A 24,085-nucleotide genomic window follows, 5' to 3' on the forward strand; every position below is an offset into this window, starting at 1 on the left:
CGGGCTCGGGGGCCCCTGTCCTCACTTACATCATGTCAGGAACTTTCTTTCTGACGCTGGCATGGGACGAGGTGGGACAGACTCTGTGTCACGTAGCCGGAACTTGGCAAGCGCTCAGGAACGTTTGCTGAAGCGTGAGCGCACCTTACAGGACATGCCGGTGCCGGAGGCAAAGAGCCTGAGACCAGGAAATGTCCAGGAGCCTGCGTGGGGACCGGGCAGGGCCAGTGTCTTTTCAGCAACTTCAGGTCCAACAACGGAGATTTGAAAGAGAAGTGAGCCGAGCCAGGTTGTTCAAACACGCATTAGATGTGGGCAGTCAGCCTACTAGGGTCCCGTAGATAAGCTGCTTTCGGGAAGGGGCCGCTCAGGGTGGGTCTGGACTGAAGCTTTGGAGCCGGAGACGAGGCCCCTAGTCTCGGACAGCGCGGGGCCGAGCGGGTCCTGGGAGCTGGCGGGAGTGCTCCTGGGGCTGGCCCACCGCCCACACCCCTGCACGTCAGGGACCCCTGCATCCAATCCAAACAGTGTCCAGCAGGCCGTGCATTCCCCTGCGCGCCCCGACCCCTGCGATGACAATGCAGAGCCTAGCCCCCGGTGGGCTTCCCCGCGCCCTCCGACGACGTCTGGTTGTATTTCCCACTTAGAGCCCGATCCTGAGTCACGCAGCGGCGGCGGACAGTTCAGTACTAACGCGCTGGGCTTCTCGGACCTTCTATTAATGATCGTAACAGCAGAACTTGAGCGTTCTTTCCCCCTGCCCTCCGATGGCCCAGCTCTGGCCACACCGCAGGGAGCGCCCCTGGCACGTGCTGGGGCTGCAGATGCCCCCTGGGGGCGGGGGGCGTCCCCCCCGCAGCCCCGCAGGCGGGGAGATGCCAGGGGCGCGCGCGCGTGTCCGGGTGTGTGTTTGGAGATGCCATTAGAATTCTTACAAATACTGAAAGTGAAATGAGGAAATGATTGGGCAAGCGGATGGAAGGGCCGGTGCCAGGAAGACCTATCATCCGCCGGGGGCCGGGATGCAGCGGCGCAGACGGACGGAGACTCAGGGGCGCGCTCCGGAGCGCCGGGGCACAGCCCGGCCGTGGAGTCGGTGTGGGGCCTCGGCGCGCACAGCTCACAGGAAATGATCCACTCCCCGCGGCCGCTGACTCGAAAGGCCCGGACCCGCGGACTCCCACGAGTGCCATGGATGGCGGCGCAGACGGCGAGCGGTCACGCCTCCGCCCCCACCCAGAGAGCTNGGCCTCCGCAGCGCCCCCGCCCCCCGCGCGCGCGACGCCCCGGCCCTAACTGGGGGCTCCTCTCTTCCCAGGGGATCTTTGCACCGGCCGCGGCGGGAGGGAGCAGAAGGAAGCGCGCCTCTCTGGGGCCAGAAGAGACAGGTAGGTTGGGGCGCGGAAGCCTTCCGGAGGATCCCGGCGTCCGCAGGTGTGCAGTGTAGACGCTGGCCTCTGGCTGGGGCACCCCCTCCCCCCCGGGAGCGCGGGACGGTGCCGGGAGACCGTGAACGCGGCCTCCACACCACCTGTGGCTTTCGCGCAGCGCCGGTGCGCCCGCAGGCGTCGGCGCGCTGGGCNGCCAGGAAACCCACAGCTTAAGAGTTCTTTAGCCACCTCTGCCTTTCTTCATGCTCCATCTGTGCCCCAGAATCTTCTAGATTCCTGAAACCCCAGACAGCGCAGGGCGCCCCAGAATGCTCCATTCTAGCTCCTGCATTTCAAAGATGAAAAAGGGCATCTGCATTAACTTCTGTAGTATCACAACTTCAAAAACCCTTGGTTTTACTTCTCTTTTACATTGAAAGAGCACGTTTGGAAGTCATAGAATGAGCCAGGCGGACACGTGCGGGATGGGATTGTCGCAGCTTCTGTTTCTTCCCATCCTCACGTTGCCTGTTGTCCTGTGAACGGAACAGGTGACCAGGAGTAGTTGTCTATGTCTGTATTTGTACTTCTGACTCACACAGTAGGTGTTCTTCCACCCGACAACGCACAGCCGCGGGCACAATGCTCTGACTGTAAACACAGTTTTCACTGACTGCCTTATTCATGGAAAAAATTCTTTCCTGTTTTATAAAACCATGATTTTTACATACGCTCTGTGTCAATTACCTTTTGTGAGTCTTTGTGTCTATTATCAGACACAAATGGCTTTAAACAAATGTGGACTATGGAAACACTCATATTTTTACCCCGCTTGAACACATGAATTGCTTTCATAGTTTGCATTTTATCAACTGCAAAAAACACAGCATCTATACTGCGGTATGTTTTTGCGTTCACTTATCGTTATACAATAAGCATTTTCCCTATTGCTAGGGAAGTTTCTAAGTAATTCTCACACATCCATGTTGGTTCGTTATCATACAGTTATTTAACTTGATCGTTTCCAAAGCTGTTATGCGGATCTCTGATTCCTGAGGAATTTTATGGGTTCCACGTAAATCCCCTAGGTGAAACATCAGAGGTGAAGAGGGTGAACATCTTTCTCGCCCTTGCTGCCTCCTGCCGTGTTGGTGTCAGAGTGAGTGGAAAACGTGTGCAGTCAGAAGTGCAATGCACAAGGTCTCGACATTCCTACAGCGTTTTGTCTTGTTAAATTTATTTTGGCTAGTTTAGTAGTTGTCAAACACTATCCCAAATGTAATCTGTTGCTTGCTTGAAAACAAGAATGAATTTTTGCACATTTGGGTAACTTCTAATTTTATCTGCTGCTAATTTTTATTTATAGCTTCCCTCATTTGTCCTTATTTGCTGTAATTTTGAATAAGCTCTATTAGGCATACTGCTTATCCAAAGTTGGTTGTAAATATTTCCATAATCTCTTGCTGCTTTTTAAAAATTTGTACAGCTTTACATCTATGTATTTGATGTGATAAACTTTTCCTTTTGCTTTTCTCTACTACATCAAAGCTAAAAATATATGAATCCATAATCTCTTAAAAAGCCTATTCTATAATAAGCTACTTTGACTTTTTCACAAGTTAGTGTTTTAGTTTGGTATTTAACTCCTTAATCCTTCTGGCCTTTGTTTGGTGGATCACCTCACACCAGCTTTACCTTCCTTATTTTTCTTTTGTTTTCCTACCAAACTGCTATAAAATATAGCCAATTTACGGGATGCTTCCTTTTAACTTGTTTGCATTGGAAAGCTTACTGTGTTACTATTAAATCTCTCCTGACTCTATCTTGAGACTGTTTTTTCATTGATTTATTATTCTGTTTATCTGTATTAAATAAAATATTTTAAGTATTTTGTAACATAATGAGCTTTAATATCTAGTAGGGTCAGAATGCCTCTGTCTTCTTCAACCTCTCTGCTATTATTCCCCAGCCTCTGCACATTCATTTTACAAATAAACCTTAACTTTACTGTTGTAGAGAGGATATGGGCTCATTACAGCAGATTTAAGAAGAAAGAACGTTGAGTAAGAAATTAACTTCCGGAGTCCCACTTCCTCAAAATACCCTCTATTATATTTTAAAATTTCCTCCCATGTGCACATTTTTACAAATGTGTGATTTGATGGCATCGGAAAATTAAATTAAAAATTTTTCCTAAATAATTTTAATTTTTAGAAAGCTTGGAAAGTAATAGAGAATTATATCAAGTGAATCAAAATTTACTTGGTTTCTACAACCCGAATTTAATTGCTATGGTCATGAACATGGTTTGCCTAAGATTTTCACAAACCTTTCATATAGTATATCAATCTATATAGTATATGTATGTATGCATATGGATATATATGTGTATATATACAGTATATAGTACATCTCTCTCTCTCTTTCTCTATTTCTCTCTCTCTCTCCCTGTATATACACTGATAACATTCATAGATCTGAGATGAAAGATCTGAAGAAGAGAACTTAGTGACAGGTCATATCTGCTATTCCTGATCAGTGAAAGTGACTTGAATGTCATTTTAGACACCATCCTCTTATGAAGGGAAATCATATTTGTTTAGCACTACAAATATAATGGGTATATGACCAAGAGGTTTCTGAAATGCCTTGATTTTATTTTTCTGTTTGGTAGGGTGCTTTTTTTTAGAGTTGAGAAAATGCTGTACAATTTGAATCTATACAGATTTGTTTCTTTGTTTCTGTTTTCAGTTTTGTTGTTGTTTATTTATTCTCTATTCTAGTTCTGATTTAAGTAAGGGTCAAAAAAACCTTAGGTTCTACCTTTTACTTTCAAAGTGTCCATTTATGTTCTTATATGTTAATCTTCCCAATACTTTATAGATCCATTGACAGTTTTTGGTTGGAGTTTCATAAAAATTGCAGTTCTGAGGAAGAAAATGAATTTTTACAGTGTTTCATTTATATATCCAAGAATGCTTAAATGTGTAATATCTTTTTACTAAATATCAAATGATAATTTCTCAGTTAGATATTCTTTTCCCTGTCTAGGTTTCTTCGATTATTTTATCGTTAATTTAAAAAGGTTTTCTTGCAATTTTGGAGTCCTGGGATTTTCAAATAGCTTTAAACTCTTTAAAAATGTACAGAATTAAAAAAAATAATGCAGCCTTTGATCACATGGTTATTTTTAAGCCACATCAACACACATATTGGGTTTATACTTAACAGAATTCTAATAAAATTTTAGACTTTAAAAAAAAAATATTCTGCTTTCTACCTCTACTACTCATTGCTAAATACACTCCAGAATGGCACCCATTTTTATTTCTAGCTAAAAAGTATTGCTAAAATACACTCCAGAATGGCACCCATTTTTATTTTTCTATAAATCCAACCTAAACGTCACCAGGCACTTTGGTCTTACGGTGCGTATACTCATTTTGTGTGTAAACTCCAGCATGTTGGGCTAGAAAGCCCCTGCTCAGTACATAGCATCCGTAGCGGTGCATCAGTATCTGGGAGTGTCACATATCACCTGCGGGGCTTTTTGCCTTGTCATTTGTACTGTCCTGTCTATACAACTAAAGAGTAGAGGCTCCTGTGTCTGGGCCGTATTTCCTCTTCACATGCATCATGATGTTTGCACGCAGTAGGTGTTCTATGAATATTTGTGGATCGATCTCGGGCTCACTATGAAGTAAAATGCAGTGATTTGGCAATCACTGGGAGCGGGACTTTCCCATATTTCTTCACTTCTCAGGTTTTGATCAGAGGCCATCTTATGTAATTTTTCAACTCGACATTTAAAACAACGATTTCACCAAAGAGTGAATTTGATCGCAAGGCTAGAGTGGCAGGGAGTTTGAGAGCCCCTCGCCGCCGCCCCTCTGGGTTCACCGGGAAGAGGCACAGATTGGGCTCACTAAAAGTCCTAGAGACACTCATATTCAGCAGTCTAACTCTAATTTTGTGGATTTCTGGCTTGAATGTTTTGGTTTCAGTTGAAGTATTGTCTACATGCGGAGAAGGGCACACGTGTTAAGGGTCCGGCTTGGTGGTATTCACAGACTGAAGGGCAGTTGTTGAAGGGGCGGACATCCCCATCGGCCTGCGTGCCCACCCGGTGCTCCGTCCGCTCCTCCGGGGGTAAACGCTTCAGTTTAATTGTGCAGATTGGTTGTTTGGATCCTGTTTTGTTTTTCTTAATTGTGCTGTGTTTCAGATGGAGGTCTTATTAAGTTTTCTGTGTTTCATAAGATAATTTCTGATTGTAGTAGAACAAACAGAAATGTGGGGAAATCCAGGATCAAAGAATTGCCAAATGGCTCATATTAGCCAAAAGGCGCACTTTTAAGCCCATATGCGTATTTGGAGATATTCCTCATTAAAAATAATAATGAACGTGATATGGCTTTGAAATATTACATCTTAGAGTTTCTTCACACATGGAGTCATGATGACCCATGTTGTCAGCTCTCATGTTACTATTCTGCTCACTCTAAGAACCTAGACAGAGACATCCTAAGAGTCCATCAGGAGCATGAATTCTTTCAAATGGATCCCCACTGAACAAAAGCAGTTTATTAATAAAATCAGATGACCTTTATATTTTCTCCCTTGTTATTCAGTAGGGAATTTAAAAGGTAATAGAAATACATGTGTTTTAGGGCGCCTGGGGGCCTCAGTTGGTTAAGCTTCTGACTCTTGGTTTCAGCAGGTCATGGTCTCATGATTTGTGTGCTGATAGTGCAGAGCCTGCTTCGGATTCTCTCTCTCTGCCCCTCCCCTACTTGCACTTTCTCTCTCTCAAAATAAATAAATAACTTAAGAAAAGAAGTACATGTGTTTTGGATTATAGAAATACAAAAAATGTTTGTTATACCTGTCTCATTTATAATAGTAAAATAGCGTTGAAAACATGAACACAATATAAAAACAAGAGTGGGAAAAATTACCCATCTTTCATCTTCTACATAAATATTTATTGTAAGATTTTGGTCAGTCTACTTAATGTTATTTTTCTCTATTTTATAAACTTTTTTTCAGTTTGGAGTTATTTTAGAATTACAGAGAAGTTGCGAGAACAGGGCAGAGAGGCGGCATACATCCCTCACCTAGTGTCTCCTGTTATCTTACATTACCATCCTTTGTCATAACTAAGAAACTAACGTTGGTACTTAACTAAAAACTGGACTCCATTTCTTTTTTAAAAAATTTTTTATGTTTATTTATTATTGAGACAGAGAGAGAAACAGAGCATGAAGGGGAGAGGGGCAGAGAGAGAGGGAGACACAGAATCTGAAGCAGGCTCCCAGGCTCTGAGCTGTCAGCACAGAGCCCGACGCGGGGCTGGAACCCACGAACCGTGAAATCATGACCTGAGCCGAAGTCGGACGCTTAACCAACTGAGCCACCCAGGTGCCCCATGGACTGAAACCCATAGTCTGTCTCCTTTGCAAGAAAAGACAGGAGGTCCAAAGGATCTGTATCATCCAGGCTTTGTTTCATTGACGCTCCTGGCAGGGCGGTATCTTACAAGACTGTAAAGTGAGCGTTGAAAGCATATGCAAGTCGAACTCAACCATCCAATTTGTGCCGTAATTAGGCTAACCGGAGCCTCTTAACCAGTAAGGGTGTGTTCCTTCCTAGAACAGAAACAGCTGGCTGTTGTCATGGTGATCTTTGACCAGAATCTTCCCTGAGTGCTATTTTTTCCCCCCCCTGCTTCAATAATGACTTCTTTTTCAGTGTTGCAAGAGCTGGCTCCCGGTCAAAAACAGTAATAAAATAAAATAGTGACCTCACAACCGAATCTCTGAACCCTGTTCTTGTCAAGTTTAAAGTTTTGGGAAGCAGAAGAGCCAGGAAATGAGTCAATCAAAGCAGGCAAAAGTGATGTTGCATCTTGTCCATGTACGCCACAGGCCTGCTAGCTTTCACTGTTCTAGGTGTTGAGTGTTAATCTGAAAACACAACAGATAGAAGTCTCCTGCCCACTGGAGATTACACCGCAGTGAGGTGGAAAGACACAGAAAGCGGTCAATAAACACGATTAATGAGTAAGTAACAATACTAGAAAATGGCAAATATCATGAAGAAGTAAAATATCTAAGGCAGGGTTAACAGAATCGGCAGTGTGAAAGCTGAAGTGGGGAGAAGAAGCTGCGTAAGGGAGGTCAGGAAAAGTCTTTCAGTTTCTTCCTGAAGATTCAATCATTCGTTATACCATCAACTGAAAAAAATTTTGTGGAAACGGGTAGGTATTTAAAAAAGAAATTCATAATGTTGAGGAATGTGTTGTTCTCCTAACCCTGTAGGAATGGATATTAGTTTTAATGTTTATTATGTTTATGAATCAAGTCCTATTTAAAAGAACCGTATTGGACACCTGTACCTTACGTTACGATACGATCGGATTTTGATGGGTGGGGGATGGGCATTAAGGAGGGAACTTACTGGGAAGAGCACTGGGTGTTGTATGTAAGTGATGAGTCAATTCTACTGCTACTTCTGAAACCACCATTGCACTGTATATTTAAACTAAATATTTAAACAACTAAAATTTAACTAAAATTTAAACAACAAAAGATATAAATAAATAAAAAGTATTCTCATTTCTTAAGAGTTAGAGAAAAACAGATTTTGCTCAAAAATAGAGGTCGGATCCTCTGTGCCAAGGTTGGAGGTGGGCACTCAAGAATATATAGGAAAATGGAGGGGCGCCTGGGTGGCTCAGTCGGTTGTGCGTCCGACCTTGGCTCAGGTCATGATCTCCCGGTTCGTGGGTTCGAGCCCTGCGTCGGGCTCTGTGCTNATTAGTTTTAATGTTTATTATGTTTATGAATCAAGTCCTATTTAAAAGAACCGTATTGGACACCTGTACCTTACGTTACGATACGATCGGATTTTGATGGGTGGGGGATGGGCATTAAGGAGGGAACTTACTGGGAAGAGCACTGGGTGTTGTATGTAAGTGATGAGTCAATTCTACTGCTACTTCTGAAACCACCATTGCACTGTATATTTAAACTAAATATTTAAACAACTAAAAACTAACTAAAATTTAAACAACAAAAAATATAAATAAATAAAAAGTATTCTCATTTCTTAAGAGTTAGAGAAAAACAGATTTTGCTCAAAAATAGAGGTCGGATCCTCTGTGCCAAGGTTGGAGGTGGGCACTCAAGAATATATAGGAAAATGGAGGGGCGCCTGGGTGGCTCAGTCGGTTGTGCGTCCGACCTTGGCTCAGGTCATGATCTCCCGGTTCGTGGGTTCGAGCCCTGCGTCGGGCTCTGTGCTGACAGCTAGCTCGGAGCCTGGAGCCTGTCTTCGGATTCTGTGTCTCCCTCTCTCTTTGACCCTCCCTTGCTCACCCTGTCTCTCTCCCTCTCAGAAATAAATAAAAACATTAAAAATTAAAAAAAAAAAAAGAATATATAGGAAAATGGAGAAAAAACCAAGTTATTAGGTGTTCTCCACGTACAAATTCTGGAGTGGGCTCTATGCCATCATTTACCCTCTCAGTAACCCCTATTAGGCTGGCATTGCTGTCTTCATTTTAGGTGAGAGACTTGAAGCCAAAACATAATCAGTCCCTTCTCTCAACAAGCTAAATACTGAGTTGGAGAAATGAAACAAACCCAACGTAAACTTTAAAATAACAAACAAGCTCTTTAGCCTTTGCAAAAAGCACGTGTAAACTATGACTTCAGTTGGTTCTCACAACAAGGCTATGAAACAGCTATTGNCTGGAGAAATGAAACAAACCCAACGTAAACTTTAAAATAAAACAAGCTCTTTAGCCTTTGCAAAAAGCACGTGTAAACTATGACTTCAGTTGGTTCTCACAACAAGGCTATGAAACAGCTATTGTTATTCTTATTATAGAGATAAGAGAAAATATTTTGATGTCATATTAAGTGTTAATTTCAGGATTAAACAGCTGAATTTGTTTGAGAACTAAGGTTTGCAATCATTCTATACTGACTCCGAATTCTGAGTTTTTTCCCACTGTGCGAGCTCTAGGCACTTCACGGTTGAATGATACACCAGATCTGACACAAACTGTTGGGTCTCGGAATGCCCCAGACTGTTCTCAACATTAGTACCAACAAGAAGACAGTCACCTGTGGCATCATGGGATGTTAGTTCAGGTCACAGCCTGAAAGATTATTGAAACCATGATGGATAAGAGCTGAGCTGAGTGTCGAAGACCGACTCGACTCAGGGACGAGGAGACAGCGTTCCGGGGCGCGGGGACAGTAGTGCAGCGCAGGAGGCAGAGAAAACACGGGAGCAGGCCTTACCGTAGCGGGGTGGGGGGGCAGGCAGCATGCACGCCGTCACCTTGGTATCATTCCTTTGCTTGGATTTTTGCAAGAGTTTGTTGGCTGCGATGTTTTCACAAGTTCAGGCTTTCCCCTCCTCTTTCTTTCTTCTTTTTTAAGCATTTAAAAATTTTTTAAATTTAAATCCACGTTAGTTAACATACAGTGTAGTGTTGGTTTCAGGAGTAAAATTTAGTGATTCATCACTTCCGTATAACCCCGAGGGCTCCTCCCAACAAGAGCCCTCCTCAGCGCCCATCCCCCATTTAGCCCATCCCCCGCTCCTCTCCAGGAACCCTCTGTTCTGTGTGTTTAAGAGTCTCTTGCGCTTTGCCTCCCTCTCTGTTTTTATCTTCGTTTTCCTTCTCTTCCCCTATATTCATACGTTGTGTTCCTAAAATTCCACATATGAGTGAAATCAAGATAGTTCTCTTTCTCTGACTTATTTCACTTAGCATAATACATTCTAGCTCCGTTGATGTTGTTGCAAATGGCAAGATTTCATTCTTCTTGATTGCTGAGTAATACTCCATTGTGTGTGTGTGTATGTATATATGTATACCACATCTTTTTTTTTTTTTAAATGTTTTATTTATTTCTAGGAGAGAGAGACAGCGTGAGCAGGGGAGGGTCAGAGAGAGAGGGAGTCACAGACTGAAACAGGCTCCAGGCTCCGAGCTGGCAGTCAGCACAGAGCCCGACGCGGGGCTCGAACCCACGAACCGCGAGATCATGACCTAAGCGAAAGTCAGAAAGTCGGACGCTTAACCGACTAAGCCACCCAGGCGCCCCCATCTTTTTTAAAAAAATATTTAATGTTCATTTATTTTTGAGAGAGAGACAGAGTGTGAGCAGGGGCGGAGCAGAGAAAGATGGAGACACAGAATTCAAAGCAGGCTCCAGGCTCTGGGCTGTCAGCACAGAGCCCAACACGGGGCTTGAACCCACGAACCATGAGATCATGACCTGAGCCGAAGTCAGACACTTAACCAACTAAGCTTCCCAGGCGCTCTTTTTCTTCTTCTTCTTCTTTTTAAGTTTATTTATTTTGAGAGAGAAAGCACAAGCAGGGTAGGGGCAGAGAGAGAGAGGAGAGAGAGAATCCCAAGCAGGCCTCACACTGCCAGCACAGAACCTGACACAGAGCTTCAACTCATGAACCGTGAGATCATGACCTGAGCCGAAGTTGGACGCTTAACTAACTGAGCCACTCAGGCACCCCTGTACCACATCTTCTTTATCCATTCGTCAGTCAATGGACATTTGAGTTCTTTCTGTAATTTGACTACTGCTATACTTATATTGCTATATACATTGGGGTGCATGTACCCGTTCGAATCAGCATTTTTGTATCCTCTGGATAAATACCTAGTAGTGCTGTTGCTGGGTCGTAGGGTAGTTCTGTTTTTAATTTTTTGAGGAACCTCCATACTGTCTTCCAGAGTGGCTGCACCACTTTGCATTCCCATCAACGATGCAAAAGTGTTCCCCTTTCTCTGCATCCTCGCCAACATCTGTTGTTTCCTGAGTTCATTTCACTCATTCTGACAGGAGTGAGGTGGTATCTCCTTGTGGTTTTGATTTGTATTTCCCTGATGATGAGTAATGTCGAGCATCTTTTTGTGTGTCTGTGAGCCATCTGGATGTCTTCTTTGGAAAAGTGTCTATTCATGTCTTTTGCTCATTTCTTCATTGGATTGTTTGTTTTTGGGTTCTCTTCCTCTTTCTATGGCCAGGCCGTTTGAGGTAGACAGGGGTAACAACTGTAGGTAACTGCTCTTTGACAGCTTCTGACATGGACTGTGAAGTCACACTTAACAGTTCATCCTTTTTCTCTTATTTCTGCTGCTCTAGAACATCTTCTGGGAAATAAGGGTAAGAAATGTTAGGGAAATACACAACCATTTGCTTTAAAAAATATATCATAGGATGCTACTGTATTACAAATGAAAAGTCAAAATCCTTATTATTGAAGACTATCTGTTATGGAAAATGTTTTCCATATAATCCTGAGCCCAAAGATTTATTGTTAGAGGGTTCAGATATCATGGCAATGGTGTTTTTTTTTTAATAGAATCTATTTTCTCTAAAGCATTAACTTAATTTGACTTAACATGGATTATAAAGTTGGCTATCAGATGAGGGATTTTTTAAGTTTAATGTGTGTGTGTGTGTGAGAGAGAGAGAGAGAGAGAGAGAGAGAAAGAGAGAGAGAGAGAATGCAAATGGGGGGGGCAGCAGAGAGCGGTGAAGAGAGAGAGAATCCCAAGCAGTCTCCACACTCTCAGTGCAGAGCCTGATGCAGGGCTTGACCTCACAGACCATGAGATCATGACATGAGCCAAGGTCAAGAGTTGGACACTCAACTGAGCCACCCAGGTACCCTTTAAAGATAAAGTTTTTGAGAATCATTTGGAAAAGTTGGATATTGTTACAATACCTATTTTTTTCTAAATTGGTCCACAGATATATTTTTTTTAGTCTGATGTAAACCAGATGCTGTGCAGATTTGTAACTGATGGTTCTTAATGTCAAGTGACTCAGCCTAGGGAAAGAGACAGTAATAGAAACAATTAGGATATATATAGTGAGATGTTGTTTCACTATAGATTCATAGATATATGCACAAAGTATAGTGGGATCAAGTATTTAGCTGGAAGGATCAGGGAAAGAGTTGATATTTGGTCTGAGCCCTGAGGGATGGACGGATTTCACCAGGTACTAAGGTGAGGAGTATTTAGTCAGACGGGGTGGCACATACGCAGTCCCGGGAGCAGGAGACTGAGCTTCTATGCTCTTAGGCAATGGGAGGGTAGAGGTTGTGGGGTTGTGAAGGGAGATTTGGGTTTTGTGTGCAGGGGAACCCCACTTGAGGGTGTTATAAACTTTAGAAGGATAAGATAAAAATTCCGGTTTAAGAAGGCAAATCTGGAGGAAACACAAGCGATAGAGTAGAACTATTAGAAGAGCGACTCACAACTTGGTGAGTAAGTGTAATCGTCTGGAGAGCAGCGAGGGTAAAGCTCTGAATGAACCTACCTCGACTGCTCCTCTGGTCATTTTTGATTTTTCTCTCTGTCTCTGTCTGTCTGTGTGTCTCTCCCCTCCCTTCAGCCATGTTGCTGTATCCCTCCCACCTCAGCCTTTGCGTATACTCATGGCTGCTAATTTCGTGTGGCATGGTCCTACCCCATTCTTTCTACTTTTTAAAAAAAATTTTAATGTTTACTTATTTTTGAGAGAGAGAGAATGGGGGAGGGACAGAGAGAGAGAGAGAGAGACAGAATCTGAAGCAGGCTCCAGGCCCTGAGCTGTCAGCATAGAGCCCGACGGGAGGCTCGAACTGTCTTTCTGATACTGATTCATACTTCTTCCTCCCTCTAGATTGCAAGTAAGCTCCATGGGGGTAGAGACGGAGTCTCCTTTTTTCTGTTCTTTTTCTTTTCTTTGTTTTTTGCTTTTTCTTTTTTCTTTCTTTCTTTCTTTCTTTCTTTCTTTCTTTCTTTCTTTCTTTCTTTCTTTCTTTTTTTTTTTTTTGCTATTCCGAGCACAACACATGACCTAAATTTAGTGCTCGGTAAAACTGTTGAATGAGATAAATGACAGAATCCAAACTGAGCAAAAGTTGAAAAATTCAAGCCATTAGAACTTGTTTATTTATAGGATTTCAAGATTGCAGAGGAAAAAATTAGGCATGTTTACAAAGTTTCTAGCTTGGGTAACTCAGAGGATACTTATATCCATTAAGAGAAAACAGAAGAATAAGAGGTGCATGGGTGTGAGGAAGATAAACAAATAAATCTGGGTCATGTTGAGTTTGAATTATCACTGTGGCATCCAGGCAGAGATGTCCAAGGGGAAGTTGAAGGTTAAGAGCCAGCTGTGCAATTCACTGATGGTTTTCTCCAAGCATTCAGGTGTATTTTTGTGTTTGCCTTCCTTGAATTCAAGTCATGTATGTTTGCATATTGTATCATCAAGCTAATTTTCTTAGTTACCAATACCCAGTGCCTTATGAGTATACACCATTAATAATGAGAAATGCTCTAAAGTAAGGCAAAGAATTCATGGTAAAAGGAAAAAGAAATATCCTGTGGAGATGATGACTCAACTATAAAATTAGTAATTTTAAATTAAAATATTTCATCAACTGTAAAATGAAATGACTTATGAAGATGGCATTTTGTTTTCTGAGGTTTTGTTTTGTTTTTTTAACTCTTAGTGTTCATGATTCAAGGCAAAGGGCCGCCATTTTATACATTCTACAGTGCTTTAGACATAGAAGATAATCAAATTATGAGCTGTTCCTGACAATGTCCAATTAATGCTTAGGACTCTGTACACACATACACACACACACACACACACACACACACACTCACACAATCTTCCATTCGGATATCTTTCTTTAGTCCTGTCACCTATCTTGATTTCTGTTTTGTTTTGTCAACTTCTTTCCAAAACCCCCAAAGACTCAGCATCCCTTTTTACTTCCTCAGGGCCATTATAGTGTTACCATCTTTCTGAATTACCCAGAATTGAAAACTTGTTTCTATTATTAGTTTTTAATTCTCCTTCAAACACACACTCAGTCACAAACTTTTAATTTTTTTTTCACAATTTATCTTGGATGCTCTATTTATATGATTGCTTTTGGGATCAAATCATCCTCATATTATATTTATGCCAGTCCACAGCTGAACCTTTGTTTTCACTGTTCTCTGCATGTCAATTTATTCTACACAAGGATGCATGTATGACCTTTCTCAAGCACAACGTATATCAGGCAGGTCTCTCTCAAGATTAAGAATTTCTATTTTTTTTTCCTGGTAATTCAAATACATACTTCTCAATTTAGCTCTCTCAAAATACTTTTGAAACTCTTAACTAGTATTGGCGAACTGTTTATCACCAATCAAATATAATTTTATAGCGGTACCTGGGTGGCTCAGTTAGTTAAGCGTCTGACATCGGCTCAGGTCATGATCTTGTGGTCCATGGGTTTGAGCCCTGCATTGGGCTCTGTGCTGACAGCTCAGAGCCTGGAGCTGCTTCGGATTCTGTGTCTCCCTCTCTGCCCCTTACCTGCTCATGCTCTGTCTCTTTCTGTCTCTCAAAATAAATAAACAAAAAATTTTTAAAAATACAATTTTATAATCCAGGTGTTCACCCCTAAATTCTTGTATTCCCATTCCCCAGTAGAAATATTTATCCCCAGATCATGCGTTCTTCAATGTCTTCATAAATCTGTGTTTGTCATTAGTCAGTATTGGTGTCTTTATGGGATTTTTCCTAGTTAAACTTTTCCAGCCACTGATTATTTATTCAAAACTAGTTCACGAAAAATCAAGCTGTATTTCTCGTGACTTCACACACTGACTGGGGCAGGTCAAAAGAAATAGAAGAGACGTGTTTCTTTCAGAGTCCTCATTCTTTAAAAACTGTGATGCAGGAATTAAGAAGAAGACACAGGAAAATGAAGGAAGAATATCTCATCCAGACTGAAGAGCTTGGAAGAAGGTTGAATGAGATGAGGGAGTAAGAAGGACTATGAAGATCACGTGGTTGGGACAAATGCAATGGGAAGAGCTCTGTGCTTTCCACAGAGTCATGTATAATCTGCGTAATTGCAGTACTCACGGTAGTTGATATTAGATTGAACGTTTGTTCAATTAAGAGAATAAGCTCGCTTGAAATTAAGAGAATAAGCCTCATCCCATCTTGAAAAGGTTTGGATTCAACATAGAAAACGATACAGCAGATACTAACAATCTCGTAAACTTTCAAATCCCTTTTTCTAATTAAATGGTATTCAAATGTGACATAAAGGTCATACATAAACAGATGGCTTTCAAATTCAAAGAGTTTTCCATAAGGAAAATACTTCAAGTCTAGTTGTGAGGTTGGTTGGATTTTCTTCTATCAAATATTGAGCAATCACAAATTATTTTGGTTCTGAAAACTGTTATTTTAGGAATTCTTTTTTGTAAACAATTTTTGCTGTCAGTATCATGTATTTGCTTTGGAAATATTTTACATGCAGTTTAATATTATGGATAAATATTATGCTCTAAATTTGTACTTAAGATGAATTTGCCTTATGTCTTTGCTACTGGGAGATAGGAAAACACAGCATTGCCATTCTGAACCACTTTTTGTGAGCTACAATCTCTAGTTTAAGATCAGATCTGTGTTGAATAGAAAGTCCTAAAGGACTGTTGTACGAGAGATAAGATGACAGTGGATTTGGAATTTCGTAAAAAGGAAGAGCTGAAAGTGAAGAGTAAATAACACTGATAAGGTTGATGGGACCTAACCAAAATCCCTGGAGGCCAGAGTGGGAAGTCCTCTGTATACGTCCAACAAAACTCCTTCAAAAGCCCAGTGACTTTCTCTGGAATTTCTGGAATTTCTAAGGAACATTAACGAATGGCACTGGCTTCAGTGAGTACAATTCAAACACTATTATTGAACTTTTCTTTTAATATTCCATTTTCCTTCCTGAAGGGTACTTCTTCAAATACACTTTTCTCTTCCCTCCAACTTTTCTTCTTTTTTAAAAAATTTTTTAATGTTTTATTTATTTCTGAGAGAGAGAGAGAAACAGCGTGAGCAGGGGAGGGTCAGAGAGAGAGGGAGACACAGAATCTGAAACAGGCTCTAGGCTCTGAGCTGTCAGCACGGAGCCTGATGCGGGGCTCGAACCCATGAACCCTGTGATCATGACCTGTGCCGAAGTCGGACGTTTAACCAACTGAGCCACCCAGACACCCCTCCTCCAACTTTTCTTCTAAAAGTTAGATTTCTGCTATTACCCGATAGAATAGATCATTGTTTCCTAACATGTAGGTTGTAGCCAATCGGAGTTGGGCTGCAGGAGATTAAAATTTAGATGTTTTCTTATCAGTTTGTTAGTGTCAAGGCATCAGACTTTCTCTACACTCCTGTGGAGTTTTGGAGAAATAGTCAAGAAAAGGGTTGGGTGAAACAGAGAGTAACCTGATTTTCTCTTTATTGGGGTTCATTGATCTTCATGCTCTCCTCATGCCCTTCCATTATGTGCCCAATTTACTGGGTTCGGTCAAGAGCGAGAACGCCACCTCTACTGCTGCCGTTATTACCAAGCTTGATTTCCCGATGAGTGTCTCTCAGGAGTGGCACGCAACACTCCATACGCATTTATCTCATTTAATCTCTACGGACGTGTACACATTCACCAAAGGAAAGATGGAGCATGTGGAAATACGACTTTGACTTGTGTGCACATGCGCCTCTTCTGTGTGGAAGAAAGATTAGAGCTTCACATGCTCTGATCAACCTTTGCATCTGTCACAGAACTGAGTCGTTAGCCCTTAAGAAGTATTTCTTAGAGAGATAGGGACACATCTATAGTAGGTTTAGTAGGGCTCCCCTAGATCCTCTGCACGCTCCTCAGACGTTCACTGCTTTAGCTGTTTTGTTAGCTGCTTTCCCTTAAGCTGCCCCTATTCACGACCATCCTGCCTCTTTCGATGCTTTTACATATTTGTCCTGGCAGAAGGTCCGTTATCGTAAGAGCACTGAGTCACATTTTCCCTATGTCACAGACATGGCTCCCGTTGTTTGGAGATCAGTAAAAGAGTCACAGAGTAGTCCAGAATGTTCTGCGTCTATCGAAATGATCAGATTAGCATGAAAACATGGTAGAAAGGTTTCAGAGTCACAAAGGAATGGCAGTCGTTAACATGCTATTTCCGCCTTGAAATACCAAGGGAAACTTGGTAACAGATTTTCTTAAGTGATGGCTCACTATATCATCTGCAGACCTGGGTGTTTGCACCGCTTAGGAAGAACTTTTCATGATTACCTCTGTTACTCCATGTTGTAAATATCAGAATGTTTTCAATTAGTCAAGTGAAGCAGGAATTCACTGTGTCAGACTCTAACATTTATACAGAGAAGCATGTTCTTAAAGTACCACTACAACTCGGAATAAAATACTTACTAGATAAGAAAAGCTCTAAACTAATATTTTCTTAATTTAAAATAGGCACACTTAAGTTTCTGTTTCATGCTTTTCACAGATACATACTGCTTTGTTTTCTTTTCCCATGGAAAAATGTCCTTATTTTGTGTTCACCTGGAGGCATCTGTCTTTATTTAACAGAACAGTTCTCTCTTTTCTCGAATATTTTCTGGAATATTGTACATCTGATAAGTGATGCGAATTGACGCTTCCCAGAAGTTTACTGATTATGCAGTTTCAGGGAAATCTCTCATTTTATTTTTAAAGATGTTCCCTCTTTCTCTTTTTGGTCCAAAATACTTTACCAAAAGCCTGACTTTGGCTCCAGAGTGAAATAGGCGTGGTTTCAATTCTGGCCCCGTCACTTCCCGCTGCAGGCCCCGAACAAGTTGTTTACACTTTCCAGGACTTAATTTCCAGTATGTAATTTTTAGGATTTTTGTGAGGTTGCCTGCATTTCTATCCGCTCAATACATGTTAGCAATTGTTTTTATTTTCAGTAATGTTAATATTATTAGCACTACCACTGAGTTATTATTTAAGGTTACGGATTTTTTTAAGCAACAAAAAAAAATCATGTTAGAATATTCTGGTAGTTTGGTTCATATCTATGATAGACTTGAAAAATACATGATAAACTCACTTTCTGTCTATACTTGAAGGCAAGTTATGTTGAACTGTAAAGGTGATAGACTTACCATTTGGCAACAGCATGTAGGGTTTTCTACACCATGAACTTCAAGGACATATTATATTTTAAGTAAAATGTATAATAAATATCTGTGGGCAAATTGTGTAAAGAAATTTTAGAACAATTAGCAAGCTCCATAGCAGGTAAAATTGGCTCGATGTTTCTGGAAGAACAGCTTTCTAGCTTTGTGAGCTCAGACACCTTCTTCCTTCCCTTACTGTTTCCTATTCAAGTGACTAAAAGGATATATTTTTGCTTTTCAGTCATTCAAGACTGCTTGCAACTGATCGCAGACAGCGCCACACCTACTATACGAGAAGGTAATGAGATGCCCCACCCCACCCCCCACGTCCCCCGCCAGGTGACTTTTCTACTCACAGAGCCTCTGGGTCCAATCACTTGTGATTCTCTGTTCAAACTTCATCGCATATCAACTCTCTGCCTCACACTTCTTAGAATCAGATGTAAAGTAAGAAACTTAAACGTAATCAAAATGACTGGGGAATAAATATTTAGGTCAATGTAATAATCTAACAAGCAGACTTACCTTAGAGGCACTAACACTTAGAAATTTAAAATAATTAGCCTACGATCAAACAAAATCAGTACTAAGCCAAACTCAACTTTTTATTTCTTAGAAATCATTTTGGCTTCTCTAATGACTCGAGAGTATCTTCACAAATATTAATTCTCCTCTCTGTTAGGTTTTAGAAATCATAACAGGATGAAGATAGAATTGAACAGATCATAAACATTTTCTATTAATTAATTTATTTATAAGTGTATCATATGTGCAAATAAATATCACACTTTTATGACAATCCGATGCGAAATGATTGCTTTGTATTTCACATATATTGGTTAAGAACATACTATGTTCCAGTTACTGTGTGGGCATTGGGGCTTAGCAATGAATAAAATATGTGTGTTCCTCACTTTTATGGCATTTACCTTCTGATGGGGGGAAAACTGGAAAAATAAAAAGCAAATGAACAAGTAAAATGCAGAATGATAAAATTAAGTGCGATGCAGAAAAGTAAAGCAGGCGAGGGGCTAGGGAATGTCTGGGCCGTGAACCAGAACAGGGAGTTCACAAGTGTCAGAGGGTTAAGCTGAAGGTCAGGAATGGGGAAATCAGAAGGAGCCCAGAGAATGAATTTGGATTGGCCTTCATAATGGCTGCCAAGAGTGCTAGCTTGTATCTGTATTTTCCTTTGTGACATTAATTACCCTGAATGTAACACAGATACTAAACTATTTGAAATTCGATTATTTATTGCTCTGCGTTTTCCAAAGTCATGTGTTTGCAACTTTTAATGGGCAGCAGACTGCTTACTAAGGATTAAAATAACATCAGAAGAAGACCTTAAGGACCAAAGATAAAAATTTTTAACATATGACTTAGAAGAGGTTTTTTTCATACATTTGGCCCAAACAAAAATGCAGTAAGTCACTCTCAGAGATGAAGCAGCTTCTTGATCGTGAACGTGACTTGCACAGAGTAGTATCTATGATCTTGCTGGAGGGGTGGCTGCTCTCCACTAACCTAAGGGTGCTTGTGTGGGTCCTTTGCCCTTTGGACCCATGGGTCTGCCGTATGAGGCCAGCAGGCCTTGAACAGCATGTATCTGGAGTGCGCATGGGCACTTAAGCATTGCTTTCCTGCATCCTATAAGTCTTGGTATGTTGTGTTTTCATTTTCATTTGGCTCAGGATATTTTTTAATTTACCTTCTGATTTATTTTTGACCCATTAGGTGTTCAGGAATGTATTGTTTAATTTCCACATTTTTTTTAATTTTCCAATTTTTCTCCTGTTACTGATTTCTAGTTTTATACCATTGTGGTTAGAAAAGATACTGGATGTGATTTCAGCTTCTTAAATCTGTTCAAACTTGTTTTGTACCCTAACATTTTCTTTATCTTCGAGAATGTCCTTGGTGCATGTAAGAAAAGTGCATATTTTACTACTGTAGGATGAATTAGTCTGTGTATATCTGTCTGTTAAGTCCAAGTGGTCTGTAGTGTTATTCAAGCACACTATTTCCTTAATATTTTCTTTTGGATGACCTATCCTTTATTGAATGTAGGGTACTGAATTTTCCTACTGATATTGTATTGCTGTCTATTTTTCTCTTCAAATCTGTTAATATTTGCTTGATACATTTAGGGGCTCCAGTGTTGAGTGTTATATCCTCTTGATGAATCAATCCACTTGTCATCATGTAATGACCTTGTTCGTCCCTTGTGACATTTTTTGACTAGTTGACGCCAACATAAGACAATATTTTGACGATTTTTGACAAATATTTAGACAATATTTTGTCTAATATAAGAATAGCCACTTCTTGTCTCTTCTGTTTACCATTAGATGAAATAGTGTTATCCTGCCCTTCACTATGTGTGTCCTTAAAGCTGAGTGACTTTCTTGTAGGCAGCATATGGTTGGATTTTATTTTTCTTTCAAATCATTCGGCCACTCAGTGCCTTTTGATTGGGAAATTTAACCCATTTACATTTAAAGTAATTATTGATAGTGAGAACTGATTATTTTCCTCTTGTTAATTGTTTTCTGGCTGTTTTGTAGTTCTTCCTTTCTTACTCTCTTGATGTCTTTCTTTGCTGCTTATTTTGTGTACTGATAGCTTTAATTCCTTTCTCTTCGTATTTTGAGTGTCTATTGCAAGTTTTTTATTAGTGTTTACCATGAGACTTACGTAAAAGAACTTCGTTACAGTAGTCTATTTTAAGCTGATAGCAACTTAACTTCGATTTCATAAAAAAACTACACTTTGACTTCTCCCTCCCCCATACTCTATGTTATTGATGTATACCTGTTTACATCTTTCTATATTGTATATCTACTAACAAATTACTATAGTTATAATCCTTTTAATACTTTCATCTATTAACTTTTATACTAGAGTTGAAAGTGATTTATAGTTCACGAGGGCCATTTCTTCCAGGTTTATGGAGATTTGTTTTATCCCTTTATTCGTGTTGGGTTTTCTTGGTTCTTCATGTTCCTCGTAGAGTTGCTTTGCTGCCTATGCACTTGAAGAACCATCTACCTCTACTGTTCCTCATGGACTGACTTTCCCCTGGAGACACTTTCACTGCTCAGCAGTGCTTGATATTAGCCACTCTAAGGCCAGGGGCAAGGCCCCCTTGGCTTCCTCCCTTCCCTCCTGGAGGAAAAGAATCTGTTCTCTACTTTTCCTCAATCCTACAAAAAAAAAAAAAAAAAAGCTGACTATAAAAGACCGTCCTGTTCTTCCCCTTTCTTTGTTTCTAACAGTATCAAGGACCAAGCTCTTTTGGTTGTGCCACACTAAGTGAGATGACGGAAACTGGCTCCCGAGAAGGCACTGTCAGAGCCCATGGCGCCAGGTGCCCACTCCAATCCCACCCTCCTTGGAGGAATCCCAGGCTGAGGCAGCCTTCCTCATGCTGAGCTAGGGCTGTTTGGGGATGGGACTAATGTGAATAAACTGTATAAACGTTTATTCTTATACATAAGAATAAACTCTCTTTCCTGTATAAACGTGACCATCTCAGTGTTCACTCTACTACTTAGCTTCTGCTTCTTAGCTGGATCCTGAATTTCTTTTCCAGATATTTTGGCACCAATATTATTGTTAAATCATATTTGATGTGTTAAATCATTGATGATGTGTAAGGCTTCCTGCACTGCCATCTTGCTGACATAATCCCTCATTCGGAACTTTTGATGTGTCAGCCCACTGCCTTCTGCCTACATGGTTTCAGGTGTGAAATCAGCTGTTAAGATTATTGAACATCTCTTGTATTTGAGGAATTGCTTCTCTGCAGCTGCTCTCAAGATTCTCTTTTTGTCCTTTCTTTCATCAGCTTCATTATAACTCACGTTGGTTGGGATCTATTTGAGTGTATCCTTTTTAGGATTCATTCAGCTTCTTGGATGTGTGGATTCATTCTTTCTTCAAAGTTAAGAAGAGTTTGCCTGTGGGCCTGGATGGCTCAGTCAGTTAAGCATTTGACTCTTGGGTTCCACTTAGGTCATGATCTCACAATGTGAGATTGAGCCCCACATTGGGCTCTGTGCTGACAGCACAGAGACTGCTTGGGATTCTCTCTGTCTGTCTGTCTGTCTGTCTGTCTCTCTCTCTCCTCTCTGCCCCTACCCTGCTCGTGCTCTCTCTTGCTCTCTCAAAATAAATAAATAAATAAATATTAGGAAAAAAATAAGAGTTTGGCCGTTATTTCTTCAAATGCTCTTTCTGCTCCTTTCTCTTTTACTCCCATAAAGCAAATGTTAGTCTGATGGAGGGTCCCCTATGCTCTGTTCACTTCCTTCATTCCTTTTTTCCCCCCTCTTCCTCACACTGGATACTTTTAATTATTCCATTTTCAAGTTTGTGGATTCTTCTACCTGCTCAATCTGCTTTGTAACCTCTCCATTGGATTTTTTTAATGTCACCTCTTTTACTTTTTAGATCACAAGTTCTATTAGGCTCCCTTTTAAGAAAAAAATATTTTTTATCTCTACTGACAGTGTCTCTTTGTTCATATGTCATTCACCTGGTTTTCTGAGGTTCTTGGTCTGTGGTTTCCTTTTGCTCTTGAGTATGTTTAAAAGCTGTAAATCTTTGTCCGGTAAGTTCGATGTCTGGGATTCCTTGGAAATTTCTGCCATGTTTGTTGTTGTTGTTTCTGTGGATGGTCCTTAATTTTTCCATTTGTTTGTGTGCTTTTGTCAGTCTGCTGTCCCTTGTTCTAGAAGGCCACAGGTAGTGTATGTCTTTAAAGCTTTTGATTGACACCAGCATGGGAAGCTGCTCCCATCTGAAAGAAACCTCCAGACAGATCAAACCGCATAGCCACAGTGTTTTGCGAACAAAGTAAGTATCATACCCACCGGTGCCAGCAAGGTGCCGCCTAGAACTCAGGCCATCAACAGTTCATGGCCACTGCCAAGCTGGAGAATGGGGGATGGGAAGTGAGTAAGCAAAACTACAGTACTTTTAAGTGGAATTTAATAGCCTTTTTTCTTTTTTTCATTAAGTACTCCCTTGGTAGCTATAAGGTTGTTGTTTTTTTAATTAGCTTTCGTACATCTAAGAATACTGATTCTATACATTTTGCCAGCTTAATTGCGATTTCAGTGAAGGGACTTATTTTTGAGCTTTCTACTTGGCCATATTCCATGACATCACTCTGACATCTATATTTACATCTTTTTTTTTTTAAATATTTTTATCTATTTCTAGGAGAGAGAGAGAGAGAGACAGCGTGAGCAGGGGAGGGTCAGAGAGAGAGGGAGATACAGACTCTGAAACAGGCTCCAGGCTCTGAGCTGGCAGTCAGCACAGAGCCCGACGCAGGGCTCGAACCCACGAACCGCGAGATCATGACCTAAGCGAAAGTCGGACGCTTAACCGACTAAGCCACCCAGGCGCCCCTATATTTACATCTTTAAGGGATATCTATTGATGATCTGGTATTTGGTAAAATTACATGATTCCTGTTTATTCTCTGTCCCCCACCACACATTTTTGGAGCACTAATGTTATATCTCTTAATGTTTATCTATATATTATTAAAATATTCACATTTCTATTCCTTGATCTATCAACTCTAATTTCTATCTTTGGTGCCCCGGGTGTTATAAATGAGGCAATTGATGAATTTACTATTTTTCCTCCTCT

General features: G+C 40.9%; 1 protein-coding gene across 1 annotated transcript in view; it reads left to right on the plus strand.

Annotated features, from left to right (window-relative positions):
• Nucleotides 1-285: 285 nt before the first annotated feature.
• Nucleotides 286-24,085, plus strand: part of TNFSF13B (TNF superfamily member 13b) — a 33,823-nt gene continuing 10,023 nt past the window's right edge. The window contains 4 exon segments of the mRNA XM_077753909.1: nucleotides 286-1,015; nucleotides 1,017-1,246; nucleotides 1,248-1,388; nucleotides 18,663-18,719. Of these exon segments, the coding sequence (XP_077610035.1) occupies nucleotides 960-1,015; nucleotides 1,017-1,246; nucleotides 1,248-1,388; nucleotides 18,663-18,719 (484 nt within the window). The 5' untranslated portion in view covers nucleotides 286-959.

Source organism: Crocuta crocuta, unplaced genomic scaffold, assembly GCF_008692635.1.
Source record: "Crocuta crocuta isolate KB4526 unplaced genomic scaffold, BGI_CrCroc_1.0 scaffold31, whole genome shotgun sequence".
Lineage (NCBI taxonomy): Eukaryota > Metazoa > Chordata > Mammalia > Carnivora > Hyaenidae > Crocuta > Crocuta crocuta.